The sequence below is a fragment of the Alosa sapidissima genome, chromosome 10 (assembly GCF_018492685.1).
Source record: "Alosa sapidissima isolate fAloSap1 chromosome 10, fAloSap1.pri, whole genome shotgun sequence".
In the NCBI taxonomy this organism is placed as follows: Eukaryota; Metazoa; Chordata; class Actinopteri; order Clupeiformes; family Clupeidae; genus Alosa; species Alosa sapidissima.
In genome coordinates, this window is record NC_055966.1 from 14862006 (window position 1) to 14880215 (window position 18210).

The 18210-nt window shown below is 44.7% G+C and overlaps 1 protein-coding gene across 1 annotated transcript; it reads right to left on the reverse strand.

The window, feature by feature from the left end:
* Window positions 1–233: 233 nt before the first annotated feature.
* sim1a (SIM bHLH transcription factor 1a) lies at window positions 234–18131 on the reverse strand. Its single transcript, XM_042106574.1, has 13 exons — window positions 17908–18131; window positions 17370–17620; window positions 17000–17238; window positions 12118–12200; window positions 11254–11343; window positions 10982–11090; window positions 10808–10893; window positions 10190–10389; window positions 9328–9434; window positions 8494–8641; window positions 3291–3456; window positions 2250–2673; window positions 234–2031 (listed from the first exon to the last, which is right to left on the reverse strand). Exons 3-13 carry the CDS (start codon window positions 17172–17174, stop codon window positions 1238–1240), a joined length of 2382 nt encoding a protein of 793 aa, XP_041962508.1. The 5' UTR covers window positions 17175–17238; window positions 17370–17620; window positions 17908–18131; the 3' UTR covers window positions 234–1237.
* Between the last annotated feature and the right edge of the window lie 79 nt (window positions 18132–18210).

Genomic DNA, 18210 nt, shown 5'->3' on the forward strand with positions numbered 1-18210 from the left:
TCAGTATAAATAACCTACGTGGGGAGAGTGGAAGGATGCACACACACATGATAGTGGTCAGCTAGCTTCTCCTCTTGAGTAGGAGCTTCCTCGATATTCCAGAAAGCAGCACACACCTCCATTTATGCACGCTACATCTGCCCACTCATCCTCCCACCCACCCATCCATCCATCCACCCATTCTTCCACTCATCCACCCTCTAACCAAACCTCCATCCTTCCCTTCATAAACAAGTGTCCATTCTCCTGTTCCACCCATGACTGACCCTCTGACCTCACGCCCCAACCCCCTCAACCCCAGGCCCTGCCTTCAGCCCAAGCCTCTCCCAGGGCTTTGCCTTCATCCCAAGCCTCTCTCAGGGCCCTGTCTCAGTGGGCCTTCTCACGCTGCTTGCGGAGATGACATGGGGGATGATGCGACTGTAAGAATTGCATATTATTGGAAAGCGGCTGATGTGTGCTGGATTTTCTGCTGCTATTGTTGCTAATGTGGTAGTGTGGTGTACAGCACGATGTGCTGAGATTCCTCTGCACACCAGCAGTGGGGGAGCTACGTGTTGGGTTTAAAGTAAGACAATGTAGGAACTCCCCTTTCTCATCCAATATCCAATGTGCTGGGGACCCAGTTAGCTCTAAGGGGGAACCCAATGCATGGAGAACTAATGAAAAGCTAAATAGTGCAACACCAGGCATTCCAGGTGCATCGACGAAGATGCAATTCTGCCCAGAAGTCTGCGTATCATCAAAAACGAGTTTGAAGTCATTATTTCAAAGTAAAAGAACTACATTGTGTTGCTTTAAAGATGATTCCATGTCATTTGAGCTGAACACAGAGCGAGAGTGTTGTAGTGATACAAGAAACAAAGAACAGGAGATAAAATCATACCCATGTCACTGCAATAAAAAGTGCATTTCAAGTGAATTCTATCTCATGTATTCAAATCATCACATAAAATGAAAGAAAACAAAGACAAACAAACAAACAAAAAAAGAAAACGGCTGGACAGGCTTGTTGCTAACATATTTGGGCGCTAGAGTTTTCCCACAATGCATTTGGTGAAGTTTCCAAAAAGATCAACAGAAAAACAAAACAAAACCACAAATACAAACAAACAGGTTGGACAGGCTGCTGTGGAGACTTAATGGCATAACCTCAAAGTTCTTGTTTTTTTTTCTTGCTGTTGTTTTTCGTCCATGATGGCTGACCCTCCGCCACACCTCCCCTTCAGACAGGGCGTCAGCTCCCGTTGGTGATGATGACCGACGTGCCCTTGTGTCCAGGCGCCTGCTCGGCCCCCGGCATGCGCAGGTGCGACGCCACCTCATAAGGCGAGGAGCCGCCTCCGCTGCCGCAGTAGCCCCGGAGTGCGTCGGCCTCGTACAGCTGCTCGAGCGCGTAGCCCGTCAGCGAGTACGCGGCGTGCTTGTCCAGGTAGGCAGGCCGCGGGTGCGACGGGTACAGGGCCGGCGTGGGCGAGGCGGCGCACGAGCTCGGGTAGGGCAGCTGGGAGTTCGGGTGGTGCGGGTGGTGGAGGTGCTGGTGGTGGTGGTGAGGGTGTGCCGCCACGGCGTGGTGTTGGGGCGACAGGTCAGTCTGCTGCTGCTGCTGCTGCTGCTGCTGCAGGTAGTCTTTGGGCTTGGCCAGCCGTTCGGAGCCCGGGCTGCCCAGGCGGGAGAGGGGCACGGGGCTGGGCGCTGGGCTGACCGCTGGCTGATGGCCGGCGGGCCCACGACAGTGCAGCGTGCTCTGGGTGGAGAGGTCGGAGGCGAAGCAGGTGCTGTGGGACTTGGGCAGGCCGTTGGCGTGGCCGAGGGTGGGCGGGTCGGCCACTGCGGGCCCCTTGCGTAGCTGCAGCCGGCTCTCCTCCTCCTTGATCATCTGCTGCGTGGCGCGGATCAGCGTCTCCATCTTGCTGGGCTCCTGGGGGCTCGAGCGGAAGTGGTGGTCGCCGCGGTAGCGGTCGCCTGAGTCGCTGGCCGAGCCACCGTCGGGTGAGCTGACCACACTGTCCTCTTCCCACTGACTACGACCTGCATGGGCAGAGAGCAGAGAGTTAGCCCATACACACACACACACACACAAACACACATACAGAAAACAAACACACTTTCACACTTAGTGGTTAGAATGAAACAGTACAGTGAAAAACATAGGGTAACCTAACTGTTCATTAAACCACATATATGTAAACACATATGCACACTCAGACACACACACACACTGTGCGTATGTTGCGTAGGTGGCTCACCGTGCAGGCTGTGTATGGAGGCGATGTGGGGCATCAGGACATCGCAGCCGTCACCGTTATCGGGCGACACTTTGGCCAGCGGCAGCACCGACCTGGCCGCGCCCCACCACGCCTCCCTGCCCGTCTGCCCTGGGGTGCCCAGAAAGTAGCGGCCAGCCTCACAGCGCCCTCCCCGCTCGCACGAGCCCAGGTGAGCGTGCCCGTGACCGTCGCCATGGTGATCCTCAGCGATGGGCAGCCCGTAGCAGAGTGGACGGGGCAGGGCGGCCGCGTCGGCGGCGGAGGAGAACTGGCGGTAGGCGCAGGATGTGTCCAGTCCCTCGGTCGGCTCAAGGAGCTGGGGGGAGGCTGAGTCTGTGTGAGGGCTGCCCCCCCATGGGCTGTCCTGGTCAGACTCAGAGCGCTCGGCGTGGAAGCCAGGGTACTGGAAACACACACACACACACACACACACACACACACACAATCACATACACATAAGAGATGAACATCACATAAGAAGCATAACAAACAGCTAAATTGGCCATATGTACACTGTATAATATTCAGAGAAATACCACACTGTTTAGTCTGATGCTTTTTTAGTGTTTGAGGTGTTTTTGTTGTAAAGCATACAGTTGCCGTGATTTTCCATTCGGTAATAACAAAGCTCGGATACAATAAGTCAAGCCAAGTCAAGCTGCAGAGTGGTGAAGTGCAGATGGCATCATTAAGACTGACAGAATGGACCCAGAGACACCTGTGGACGGCTGGAAAAGAGCACAGAATAAAACGCCTCATCCGTTTTCCCGAATGTTTCACACTTGTCCATTTTCCAAAATGTTTCACAGCTCCGTGTTTGGTTCCACTGTAGGAGTCGCAGCAATTGGGGGGAAAAAAACCTCTCCTCAACGGGTTCCATGTTTGTTCTTGTTTCACGCCTTTCAACTTCCAGCTGCTTCCAAAGGAATGGTTGGCAGTCGTCTAACCATTCTCTACTGATGAGTATGCTGTGACAACATGCACACAGAAACACACACACACACACACACACACACTCACCTGTGAGTACGGAGACAGCCGTGTCTTGCCTTTGTTGCGAGCGGCTCTCGTCTTGGTGGGTCTGCGGTTGTCGGATGCTGGGTTTGGGGTGTTGGTGTAGGGGAAAGCTGGTTTGGCCAACGTCACCTGGTCTAACGACAGCTGTAGTCCTTTATATTCATTATCCCTGCAGAAACACACAAACACACACACACACACACACTTCTATGAAAATCCCCCTTGGCAGGATTAGAGCAAATACTCACATGACTTAAACCCACACAAATGCAAACAGAGTTTAAGTGTATAGACATTTATCTGTGTGCGTCTCCAGTGTGCTTCTGGTGTATACATGTTGTTTTTCCAAACCATATTCCCCCCTCTCTTCAGCTCTCTCGTAGTGAATGTACTCCGACATCTGTTGGGTAATTATGGCCCAGTTTCTCGTTAGATGGGGAGCGTGCATCGGGACGAGGGAGAGAAGTAAAACGAGGTGTCGGAGGCACCGTGAGGGGAAGGCGCACCGCCTCTCCGGGAGGATTGGCACGAGGCTTCGACAAACACACGCCGATCGCGAAGCAGAGCGCTCAAATACACAGTGAGATTAAGAGCTGTGTCACTCCTAAATCAAGCCCACAAGAAAAATCCTACATGAGACATAACTGGGAAATGGGAATTGATTTCTGGGTAAAGTGCTCTATGGATTTTGTTTCCTACGATGAATCCACTTTGGGATAGATGGACGACTGGATAGATAAAAGATGGAAAAGACAGAAGGAATGAAGAACAGGAAAGATGGAGAGAGAGACCTGGAGAGGTCCTCCTGGAGCAGGGCTCACTACATTCCCTTAAACACACACTTAGCCTACATCCACACTATTCCCTTTTCCTTTTAAAGCGTTGTTTCGCTTTAAATACACTCGCCGTCACATTTACGATTTCAGAATCTTGTCCGCACTTAGACGATGGGGCATGGATCACATGACCATTTGCACAAATCACATGACTATTCACTATCTAAATCACTACAGAGAGATAGAGGGAGAGAGAGAGAGAAAGAGAGAGGGAGAGAGAAAGAGAGAGGGAGAGGGTGGGGGGGCAGTGATTTGACCCTGTTCACACACACAAACACACACACAGAGAAACTCCTAGAGTAGTCTTTCTGCTGTGAGGGCCAGTACACACTACCAGATAAAAGGCCAGTGATAAGAGGAGGCCAGGCCCGGTCACTTCGTTCTCTGCTCGGCGCACATTGACTTTCACCATGACGAGTAAACACAGATACTCCAGCCGGGGGTCAAACCTCGGGCACGGCTACCTGTCCCACCTTTGCTTCCCCCCCAACGCTCTCCCCCCCTGGGGACAGACCCCACTCTGGGTGGGCAGAGAGCTGCCCTGTGTCTGCAGCTGGACGTAGAGACAGGTCATGCCAGAGGCTAACTCTGAGAGAGGCTCCAAACAGACGCCACAGGACTGTCAGCGATGGCCTGCATGTAAACGCACACATACACACGCACGGGCACACAATTTTAACCGTGTATTCCCTATTATAGTGGAAACATACACAGTTGCTCAGTTGCTTAACCCCCGCACACACACACACACACACACACACTCACTACCTCCGACACTGCCAGGCAATAAACACTCATCATCTGTACAGCCTATTAATTAAAGCCCCATAAACACATGCTTTTATGGGCACAGCTTCAGACAAGCAGATAAACTGTGTGTGTGTGTGTGTGTGTGTGTGTGTGTGTGTGTGTGTGTGTGTGAGAGAGTGAGAGAGAGAGAGATGTTAAATGGCTATGAGACGTGAGGGGGAGTGTGTGCATGCATGAGAGAGAAGGAAAGAAAATATTCTGTGTGTTTGTGTGTAAGCACGCGCGCGAGAGAGAATATATGTGTGCGAGAAAGAAGTGAGGGGGAGTGTGGGTATGAGAGAAACAGAGAGAGGGAGAGAAAGAGAGAAACAGAGAGAAAAAAGGGAGAGAAAGGAATGGAGAGGTAAATCTGCATGATCCATCTGTCCTTCTCCTGGCCTCTCTGCCTTGCGAGCACAAGCTGGAGCTCTTGCCCTTAATGGGGGATTTTATGACCTCATTCATTTGCATCTCTAACTGCGGTAACTGCAGCTGCAGGCTACATGCGAATGGAGCTAACACACACACACACACACACACACACACACACACACACACACCTCTTCAACTAGCTCCTAGCACACTAAGCAGAGCCTGCAGTCACATTTTGCTGCAGGCCGCTCTCTTAAAGCACCACTACAGATTCCATGCCACATCATTACATGTTTTAATAGTGTTGTTATAGGGAGAAAGAGAGTGTTTACATGCTACTGTGTGATTGTGTGTGTGCGTCTGTGTGTGTGTGTGTATTAGAGGCTGGGTTCCCATGCTGGCCACTCCTAGCCTGATATAACTCATTCAGCCAGGTAGCAGCAGACACAAAACAAACACTGCCATGCAGCAGTGACTTTCATTACACACACACACACACACACACACACACACACACACATACTACACAAACATACGATTACATTATTTCACCTGTACATGAACCGAGGGAACACACATGTAACCGTGTGGTGACCCTGTCCCAGACACAGGCAAACACAGCAGTAATAAGCACCTGGAGATAACACAAGCAGGCCGCGCTCGGGTCAGATGAGCACCACACGCTCTGATGCCCCGACGCACCATACAGTTCAAGTGCACTGTAGGGGGGTTACTGAAACTACTTGGGTGTCAGAGTATTACAAACATATTTTTACTAATATGATAAAAACATTTCACACTCTGTGTGCACTTAACGGCTACTTATTTGTGCGATTGTACGGGGTCAGAAGGATATACAAATAAGCAAATCAAACTTCAAGTTTTGTGGACACACACACATGATTGACCATGGTCCTAATTTTATTCAGTGAGCTCCTATTTAGTTGCCCATCACTCAACTACAGTTTCCCACAGAGTAACCAGATCCCTCTGAGTAAACTGGTCTCTTCAAAACCAGGAGTGAAACAAGCATCCTAAATGCCATCACACTGCTCTCTCATTACCATCAACACACCAGAGCCAGCATAAATAGCAGATAAGAAAAATTAATTGGACAAAATCTCAATGTATAACAATATAAAAAATGAGATATCTTTGTGACAGTGCTGAGGCAGGTCCTTGACAAGCAGTCTTTGGTTGTGTCTCTGTCCAAATCACACCACGAGACATGACAAAATACTTGACATTTTTCTAATTAACCTCTCTGTAATTGCTTTATTTAGTGGCTTGGCGGAGCCCTCTACATCGGCGCTCATTATCTTTGCCTGGAGAGGAGACGCCAAACACGCCAGGGAGCTCCTCCTGAGCCTGCGATCCAAGAGCAGCCAATTAGCCCAGACGCGACCAGCCGAACACAGATGTGGCGGATGTGCACACTTACCCCCCAAAATAGGGAGTCTCTCTCTACCGAGCTCATCAACCAAGGTAAAAGACTCCGCGCTCCATGCTACGATACCACAGGTTAAAGCTAAGTCTCACTGAAGAGAGTCCCTTCTACACCGACTAGGATGAGGTGGAAGTTAACATGCAAGCACGGGATGAAGAGACAGAGAGAAAGAGAAGGAGAGAAGGAGAGATGGAGAGGGAGAGGAAGGGAGAAAGGGAGGAGTAACCAGGAAAGAGAGGAGACCGTGAATAAAGAGAAAGGCAATCAGATGCAACCAATCAAACAGGGAAATAAAGAGGCACCACCACGCAGCTAAGAGTGCTGCATGTTCGAGGGAATGAGAGGGAGGCTCTTCGCTTAAGAGACCATCATATCCACATCTTAAAGCCTTTACTATCTCTCTTTCCATAACAGCTTAATTCAAAACATTGACATTTTCACTACAGGACTTATAACAAAGTCTGTGACAGCGTGTAATATTATGAGAATTATTGCTAATTGTAGTACGACATTGTAATATAATTGGACACTGCAGTAACTTCCACAATGAGTTATGATGAGTGACATCTCCCATTACATGTGTACATGACATGGTTATTTCAAGCTTATCATGGACATTAACTCACATGGCATGTTTAAGACATGGTTATGTCAAACCCTCAACAAGGGGCTTGCCTTTCTTCAAAAGAAAAAATACAAACTTTTTTTAGACTTTTTACCACACTGATTATTTGTTCTTCAAAGACACTACTTTTTTATACTTTGGGAATTTTTTTCCTTAGGGATTTTTTACCTTTTGTATTTTTCATCTTTCATCAGCTTTCTTTGTGATGAAATGTATTACTATGAGCAAAACTTTCCAACTTTCCGAAAAAAAAAAAACGTATTTCATAATTCCAAACTTTCCAGACCTGCACAAGCAGCACAATTTAATGACCTCCAAAGCATATTCAGGACATGGTGATAGCAATATTTTTAGGGTTTCAAGACTAGTTTTGGTTAGCCATGTGGCCCCTCTTGGCATTAAACAACGACACCCTCCCCTCCCCCAATGAAATGCTAATGTACTGGTTCCAAGGGCTATCAGATCCACAAGACAAAGGATGTTACCTTGCTATAATGTATCCATGTGTCATGAAATGTAAATATATTCATGTTTGGTACAAGGATTGTAATGATTTAATTGTAAGAATGTTTGGAACGTTCTATAAGTGATATTTCTGATGTATAGGATATCTCTCCTCATGCTGATCAGATAAGAATGGGTAGGTGTGAAGTAGGTGTGAGTAAGTGTGTCTGATGTCATCTGGAGAACCAACCACGTGGGGTTGTTTTGCCGCCAAACTTCTTTCTTTGTTTAACCCATACAAAAGTTACTAACTTGCATTGTTAGTTAGAAGAAGAACGAGAACTAGATGGAGAACTGAAGAAGAGAGAGAGAGGTTGATCCAACAGAGACCATGGCCTCTGAGCCATGGCCTACATAGACCTTAGACCATTTTTTTGTACCCTCTCTGCTTGTAACAGAATAAACCTGATTCCTGAGTTTTCCTGAAGTTTGCCAGTCTAAGATTAATATTAAGTAATTATTCACCACAATTGCTTTCAATGGTTACTGTCATTATCCTGATGCAGAGGTCAAGTACAGGGTGCCCTGAGAGATAGTGAAGGCTCTGCTGATTGGATGAAAAGCACAGCGAATCACAGAGAGAGAGAGAGAGAGAGAGAGAGAGAGAGAGAAAGAGTTGTGAGCAGTACTTACGTAAGCACGTAGTTGACGCTGACGATGCAATGTGGGCGCGAGGATCGGCTGTTGTGCACGATGGTGGCGTAGCTCTGGACCCACACCCAACCGCCCTGCTTGGCCAGGAAGCGATAGTACTTGGTGGTCACCTGACCTTTCACCAGCACTGCAGGACAGACGAGGACACAATCAGCCAGCACCAAACACAGATGAGACACATGGAGGCAGAGGACGACAACTCAGTACATTACATTACATTATTACAGACAATTAAGGAGTTACTTGACTGAGATCGTAATTAAGGAGTTACCTGACTGGGAAGACTAAGATATCAGTTGATCGATGGCTCTGTTTGCCTGTTTGTTTTGCTGACCAAGCACACCACACCTTACAGTACATAACTATGCAGAAATGTGACTGATTTCTTTGTTTGTGTCACATGGGTTGCACACACAGTAGCCTTCACGGAATAACAACAATAACCCTCGCCCGTCAGGCAAACATGTCACAGGACTTATGCCAGACAGACACGATGCCAACAAGCACACAATGGCGAACAACTCTCAACTCTATAAGAGTTCCACTGAAAATGATGAAAACCTAGGATTTCACATGACACAAGGCTTTGTAATCTAACTAGACTCTTTTGACTTTTCATTTTGGTTATGAAAAACATCCCACAGAGGTTCAGTGGCATCTGCTTTTTGTATAAGCTTACAATCCTACTTTAATGAGACAAAGACTGATATCATTGGGTGATTGTTTTGATTGGGGGGGGGGGGGGGGGGGGATATTTCTGCTTGAGGCATTTGAGGTGATGTCCACTGAGAGGGACAAACATACTTGACTCACATAAGTGGTGAGCGCACCGAAGGTGAAAGATATCACATCCGTGGACGTGGTGATATAACGTCTTCTCTATGAGGTCCTGAGGCTCATAGCCCGTCAGCTCTGCCACCCTAATACACACATACACACACACACACACAAACACACAAATAGAAAAAGAGAAAAAGTACACATATAAACATATATTGATTTAGGCCTACATAAACACGTCTAAAATGTATTTTGCAGCATAGGAATCACACACACCTAGGTCAAGCATATTCCAATTCCAAATATTTTCTTTCATAACAACCTTATAAATAAGCTGAGTTTGCCCTGTGGGTCTATCCCATTCTTCTCCTGATGAATTATTGACATGTTAGATGCTAAACAGTGACACCCTAGTCTCCGCGGGTTTACACATTTGCTATGCACTTAATGACACTGTGTCAAGGAGGAAGACTAGGATGTAAAAGATAAACAAACATTCTTCACTCTCCCCAATCTCTTCCTCTCTCACTCTTTCAGCGGACAGCAAAGACATGGAGCACGTAGGGTGTTATAACAACGGATGACCTGTCCCTTCACAAATTCAACTAGTAGCTCATTTGTCCGAGTGAAGTCCCTGCGCGCACAACTTTGCACCACGCGAACGCACACTGTACGCTAAATAATGTGTAGCCTACGTTCTGTTCTGGTCTGTCAGCATGGTCAACTTAATGTCGACTGGTAGCCTACAACTGTTAGCAGAGTGCTAACAATACCAAGATCAGACTATTTGACACCGATACAGGTGCAGGTAACTCACATGCAATAATATATTTCTGCACTGTAATTGTCACTTGCTCTGGATAAAACGAATGTAAGCTAAATGTAGCTTTTTTACCTAGAGTCCAGGAAGATGAGCTTCATGTCAAGGCTGGCCCTGAACATGAACATGTTGCTATGGAGTTTGATCTCAGTGACGGCGCTGGGCGGGAGAGAGTGGCCCACCGCCACCAGCCCCACGTTTTGGTAGCAGCCGTCAAACGGAGACATGTCTAGGCTATACTGCCTGATCTTCAGGTAGCCGCTACAGTGGATCACCTGCGGGGAGAGGGGCTGTTAGAATGGATAAAACATACATAGGCCCTACACATGGTACGCACACACACGCACGCACACGCACACACACACACACGAAGAACATAGGAAATAGCCTAGTATTATAATAGTTAACTTAATTAAGGCTATTTTAGACATTTGTAAAACATGTAGGTCTATATACAGCCCCTATTTAAGCGTAGCCTAGCTGAGGAAAATGAATAAACAACAGTTTCAAAGCAGTGATATAAAATGGCTTACAGTCTAAATATGCTTCCACGGCAAGGCATGAAGCAACAACATCGATTTACACCAGACCACACTTTTCAGGGCAGAAATTAAATGCTGTTTTCTTGCTGTCCCAAATGACCAGATATCCCTGGCTGAATGCATCTACTGAAAACATGATTAAAAAAAATACCTTGTACCCGCCGCAGGTCAAGCCAGCATTTCGCTTAGCCAGGACGCACTTCATTCTCAGAAAGAAAGAACGTTCGATCTCGTATTCTAAGACAAAAAGAAAGAGATACAATAATAAACAAATGTGACATTTAGCCCGCCATTAAACAACAACGTTACACATTCCGGGTCCTACCTTGAACAAAGTGCGAATGGTACGGCTGGTGGGCCGTCAGCACCGCGGTCATTTCGTCATGGTCCGCGGGGTGTATATATTCGTAAATGCTATTACCCGTCAGCTCTACCTGTTAAAATGAATATTTGTCATCCCCGCCATGGACACAAACAGTGGACTAGCCTACAGATGCCTAAAGACTTGAGACAATAATGGCGAAGGCTACTTTATATACGGCCCTATAGGCCTATATCAAGTAAAATCACAGCATCGCAGAGACCAGCACACTTTACCTGTGACAGGCCGAGATGGACCGATGCGGTCTCGGAAATGTACATAATTTTCCCGTCAGGGGCCACCACAAAAATGAACCCATCCAGCGTCTGGGGCAAAAAGAGAGGACAGGTTACAGGGATACGAAATTAACATCTGTGGAGATTATAGGCTACTCTGCGTTCATTTCGAAAATAATCTGAAGTGTTCATAGGTGTACAGTCTAATTCCAACATGTTCAAGGTAAAACAGCCACATTTCATAAACGTTTGCATTTGGCCACAAGATTAATTACATTTCAAACGGCCCTACACAATCCAATATTTAGCTTTTTAGAAATGCAAATTATTTTCTATATATAATAATGTAAGTATAATATGAAAATATTAAATAAAATATTGAACGCATAGGCCTACATTCAGATATCATATGTTTCTGATGAACTATCAGCACACAGACTAAGATTAAACTGTGTCACTGAAAACTGGGGAAAGTCCATGACATAATTCTACTGAGTTAGCAAACAGAATCGCAATATAAAAAAAATATATATAAAAAAAATCGAAATTACTGTCAAACAATTCTGTTAATTATTATCAAACCAACAAAACATTAAACAGGGTTGTAGCCATTTGCGATGGTTGCATAAGCAGGGAAAGTATCTTATATCCTATTCATTCACTATAGACTATCTATAACAATAATAAACCCATATAATTATGCTTTTCAACGTGATGACACCCATATCTTTTCATAGCCTACATAAGCTATACACACACATAGACGTGCGTGCGCACACACACGCACACAGGCTACACACATAAATCGCATAAATTATTCATCACCGAGTCTAAAAATATGTTTTAAAACGGCAATAGCACTACCTGAAGTAGATGCGATCCCAGTTCTCGTCCAACATTATCCAAAGAACTGGCACGGCTGACATGACCCCATGATTCCCCAAGGCCTGTGGGAGACATACATCATTTTATTTCTATAGCCTATTTCAACAGCCTTCAAAGCTGTCGCTACAGAAATCTTAAAATAATGAAAAACGGTCTTCTCGTGTTCAACTATATTATTATTATTATGATTATTATTATTATTGGTCATCTATTGTCATTATCCATATGTTGTTATTATGCAGCTTGTGGTGAATATTGATTCATTGGACAGACGTCGGTTTTCTTAGAGCAGGAAAAATATTTTCACACTAAATTGACTGTAAACATGATTGGAGAAATGTAAATCGCCTGTGCATATAGCCCACCCGAAGGAACCAACAAAACTCGATACGGCAAACAGGAGTTGCTGTCCCCAGTAAGCCCCTGCGCAATCCCAATTGAAATGCAAATCGTTCGAAAACAAACACGCAGCGAGCAAAGATCACAGCAAAGCCCCCGATTCCCATTTTAATATTAACCAAATATGCACTTCACGTTTACACAACAGAAACAATGAAATTACTCCTTAACCACAACTCAAATACCATGCGTGCCCATTGTTTCTCCCCAACACATGCACAACTGCATCTGAGAGAAAACAGTGGGGTATGAGCCATCTTTCGATTTTTTTAGCTCCTCCAATGACATAGAAAAGGCACTCGACAAAAATGAGTGACAGAGGCAGACGGTGACAGTTTCTTACAATTCAGTGAATTTCTACACTAATGCAACAAATCAAATATATTTATAACTCTGTATTTATAAATGTATAGACGTGGGTGCAATAGTGCAGGCCAAATGTCCATGAGTTTTTGACGTCTAGTGAAAACAAAAAAGACTGTGCCTGGGATGCGTTAGGTAGCACGAAAATACGCTGATTTGGCCCTCTTGCTGTACTGGCTCACTGGCTAATTACCAGTCGAGATGTAGGTAGAGCCGCGGGCAGGTCGGACAGGGACGTGTGTTCCGTTTTCTAAGCGGTGTGGGAGCTTGACTTGAGGGCCAGGTTTTTGCACTTGACCTACCGCAGAGGAATAATGCGACCCGAATTCAGTACGCTCCGATCACAAAATTAGTTTGTGCAAGAGAGCGCTTTACAATTTCTCAATGCAAAGCTCCTCGAGCCTGCTAAAGCATGCGTAGGTCTCATTCGCAAAGTGCCTTTCAGACAATAAGAGGTTGCTTCTAGGGACAAAGGAGTCACTCCAGCTAAAATACTTTCAATTGCTTACACAGGAAAGAAAATGGCATAAATCCTTTTGGAGGCGTTCCAACTCTACAAAAAAGTGTGGAAATAGCTTTAATTACAGTCACACTCACGCAACTGTACACTTCAATGCAAAGAAAGATGTACATTCCGTCTTTGTTTCATTTATTTTTTATATTCATTAATTCATTCAAAAAATAAAAGAAAGATATAAAATAAAATAAAAACTAAAGGTTCATGTGGCTGAGTATAGAACCTGTTATGGTATGTAGCCTGCATGTGTTTCTCATTGGTTATACACCAGCACTCAATTTCCATTGACACTGGTGATCTCTATAAGGACTTGCCATTATGGATATATTTTAATAACATGTACAGATTCTGAACCATGTTCTGTTGTCTAAATGTACCAGGGAAACCAGGGTTAGAAGAACACCACAAAGTCTTCCTCTTTGCCTCTTCACATTCTTTCGGTGGTCGGTAATTTAAGTAGACTTAAACTTTAGGCTAAGGTTAACGGGACAGAGGTGAATGTCCACAAAGGATGTCTCCAATAAACCTGGCCGTAAAACATCCTCACCTTCTACGATTTTTCAAATAAACTTTTACTGTCAATTACCCAGTACATTCTCCTCGCACTAGGCCCGGTCGCTCATGGTCTTCAGATGCGCAATGAGGATAGACGCTCGATTTAGCCCTCGTCCCTTTGTGCAGACAGCTCTTCATGCAGTAGGGATGATTTAACGAGGAAAGCACATGGTTCGCTATGCTGTAGCTCGTAAAATACTCCACTGATAGTCCCCACATCACAATACAGAGACACTCATCCGAACCGCCTTCAGGTCTCCACCCGTGAGAGATTGCACCTTCAATTATTCACCGTTTTATTTTACCAGATGCTGCTTACGCGCGAAATATTTGTCCTTACAATTCCCTGTATGATATGGTCATGTGCGGCGGTGGTAAACATATGCATGTGCCATCCTCTCCCATTCAAAGAGTCCTAAAAGGGCACCTTTGATTGCTGGGTTTAATTGGATGATTACTATAGACGTGACATAATTTATTTTGCAGCTTTTTAAAGAGTGGTTTAATTCCTAACCAGGCAAATTTTTAATCGTTGGCTGAACAAGAGGGTTAACTTGAAGGGCACTAAAATATACTCTGTTCACTCCAAAATTGTGATCACAAAAGTGAAATTCCACAGCACGGAGGAATGGCTAACATTACAGAAGTTTTACCAACACAGTGTTTGGGGCCTATAGGCCGCCTCTTTTATAGTAGCCCCCAATACATAATGGTAAATATAGCTGACTGCTGTTCACCAGCGCTAACGTATCCTCTCTGCTATGACACAGAAATGCTGCCACGATCAACAATCACCTGCAATAGCCTACGCAAAGACCCGTATTGGTCATTTTACGTACACAACTGGAGTTCGATCAGTATGTGAAGAGGGCAAAAGCGTGCAGAAGAAGGACAACTACAACTAACGTGGAGAGCCCGAAGGGTTGCACCACAAAACGATGTCATCTGGACAGTCAACAGAGCTGTTACGCGGAGGCTGCTACCATAACACTCCCAGGCCTGCTCTGTGTACACTGCAGCAGAGTGACACACACACACAGACTCGCTCAATACCAAAACACGTCTGTTCATTTAACTTTCACTGATTCTCGAATGTACACATTTAAGAATATAGCATGTTATGGCAATAGCCTTATGGCAGCCTTTTTGGTAGGCTACTTGCAAGTACACTTCTTCTGAAACTATGATACCAACCTAGAACTATGTGCATGCGATCAACACTCGTTCCTTGAGAGTTGTTCTACACCGTCCAAACGAAAGGAAGGACACCGCATTGAAAATGCGCTAGAACCACATCTCACATAGGTTAGGCTACAATTGAAAGTGTTTTCTCATGATGAGAGTGTGCGAATGGGTATAGAACGCTGCTGGAAGGCAACAGATGGTGCCTGAAAAATATGAAGAGGTTCCTTAATAGCAAACAAACATACAGCCTACATGAGCTAAAACAATTAAACACCGCCAGACTTGCAGAGACAGAATAATGATGTTTAATAGGTGGACTGCTAAAAAACATTTCCTAATTTTTTAAGCAGTCAGTTTGTTACTGCATGGGTTGATACGATATGCCATGGTTTCAAGTTGCGACGTTAAATAGTGGTAAAATGCACAGTGGAATGTAAAAACAATCCCATAACCACAATACTTTAAATTACAGTTTACCAAAATAAAAAAACAGCCTAATTGCCAACTCATCCTTGAAACGTCTCGTTTTTTTGTGTGGTAAAAATGTAACTTCCCTGGTATCTTTTCAGCTCGCATATTAACACCGTTTGGGACTTTACTGGACAGAGCACAAATCGAAACGAGGGCAGGCTACCTGTCAATCACGATGAATCGCGACTAGAGGGGTATCCAGCGGATTGGTTTCACCCCGCATGCTTTCTTTGCCCCCTTTCTCTCCATTCATGGGTTCCAATCCCCGTCCCTTTCTATCTGTTTTCTTTGTTCGGCCCATCTTAAGTGCTTTGGTTTTAATAGGACGAGGAAGAAAAAAATCAGTTGTGGTTCTATCAAGATGCTTCAGTCAAACAAGAACCTCCATATGTTCGGTGAGATCAGACGGCGGGCCACGCGGGCAGTGCTAATTGGCGAGGCTCGGCTGCAGTCACGCAGAAAAGGAGCCCGTTGAGACCGAGGGAGAAGGTGGTAAATGATGGCTAATCGTCTTACAGGAGCACCACGGTCGCCTGACTCTGAAAGGGACTACATGTATATACATATATAAATACACACGTGTTGGCGCATGCGATCACTTTGGGCCACATATCCAATGCATGAAAGCACATAATAGTCAACCATATCCCTACAATATTTAATCTATATAATGTGAAGAAAAAATAAGATATTATTAGGCAACCATCAAATTATCGAGATCTGATACAATGCGTTAACAAATATCCAAATATTTCTCTGTGTGGAAGTTAGGCCTAATGTCCTACATGATCACTTAACACTTATCATTTTAAAGATCTGTACATGCAAGAAATAAATGTACATGTACAAATGTACAATGTTAGCCTACTCAAAGTTATCATTGATGGAATTATTACAATATTTGTCTTATTAGTCTGTGATAAGGGCAGTGAAACTATAGACTGTACAGAAAAACAGATATAATGTAGGCCTTTATAAATAAAATAATATATATATAAATACCTGGCTAAGTCAAAGTTAGTCTATAATGTTAAAATAATAAGAACAACAACAATGATAATGAAAATAACAATAATAATACCTATTATTTAAATAGCAATTTTAATTGTTAGTTTTAATTTGATTATGGTCATAATTATTATCGGTAATGTTATAAGTTATTGTAACACTGCATTATTGATATTAGTAATAGAGCTATTTAATTTGATACTAGTCTGTTGATTGTTGTTGCTAGTGCATTCTGAAATATCCATTTTGATTCATTTTAATTCTAGGCCTCCCAACAAACAGAAAATTGCTGTCAGCACAATAATGATTTGGTCTATAATATTTTTTGGTAGTAATATTATCGTGCAATGTCTTCATACATACCTTCTGGGAAAACAATTCTCATTTTCAAGTAGCTTGTTGTGAGTCGTATGATGGAAGCTTTATCGAGCTGAGACGTGATAGCAGAAGGCAATGGCAACAGTTTAGCCAGCTCATAGAATTCACTATTTTCCTTTTCCCGTCGCGTCCGGGCGGCATTCTTGGATTTTTCTTTCATCGTTTAGGTCTCTATATTTCACCAAGAGACACACTTTCTCCTGATTTGCAAGATGTCTTCTCGCCTCCAAAGAAGAAAAAAAGTCTATTGAAAGGCTGGCGTAAGCTTTTAGCTCATGTTAGACACATTGGGAGGATTTGTAAGTAAGGCGCAGGAGGCTCCCCTTGAAGAATGCATGTAGCCTAGGACATTCACCTGCAACGCTCCCCGCTCCCAGTTGAGTTCAGACCGCAAGAGTGTTGGGCAAGCCAAGCGCAACACCACTAAACCAGCCCGCCGATTCTTCAGTGACACTGCACGGCGCCAGCGAACTTCATATCCTTAAACTGAGCGAGACTAGACGTGTAAATCCAGATTTACTTGGCGATACATCCGCCTGGGCCCAGCGTTTCTTGGTGTTGTATGGCGGGGGAGTGCTTCACATTGTCCCTGTCCATAACAGGTCCCTTTAGAAAAACAAATGCAACACATACAGTGTATTATCCGAGGGTAATAACAAAGATAACGAACAATGCAATGTGAACGTAAAACCTGGAAAAGTAACAGCTTTACACACCGGCTCGTGAGAACTTTGTTGACACAGACACAATATTATCAGCGTTGTCGCGACAGTGGTTAACAGAAGCGTAAACATGTGATCGATCCGGAATTTAACAGTAGGACATTGACGGCACTAAGACACAAAGCATGCGTTTGAACATATGACAAAACACACGTTTATCTCGCACCTCACCTCCAATTTCTGGCATAAACTTCCATTGCTTTCGCGGCTATGCGCCCAGACTAATAATATCCAGATCCATGCAGTGTTGTGCAGTATATATTTTGCAGTCCACTCACGATAGCGTATATATTCCTCAGTAAGTTGACATAGCCTACAGCTGATTATATAACTTCCACTGGTTTTGCTTAAGGAGATGCAAGCGTGTCTGAGATACTTTCTTCACATCCACTACTCCAAACTCTCGTTCCCGTAGTCTCTGCTTCAACCCGAGATCACCCCACCCCCTGTTCGTCTCCCAATCACCCTGCCTCT

Coding starts and splice junctions, on each gene's coding strand:
- sim1a (XM_042106574.1), bottom strand. CDS start 17,174: ATGAAAGAAAAATCCAAGAATGCCGCCCGGACGCGACGGGAAAAGGAA. Junction 11,344..12,117: donor TGGGATCGCATCTACTTCAG/GTAGTGCTATTG, acceptor TTTTTGCCCCAG/ACGCTGGATGGGTTCATTTT. Junction 2,674..3,290: donor GGCTGTCTCCGTACTCACAG/GTGAGTGTGTGT, acceptor GTGTGTTTCCAG/TACCCTGGCTTCCACGCCGA.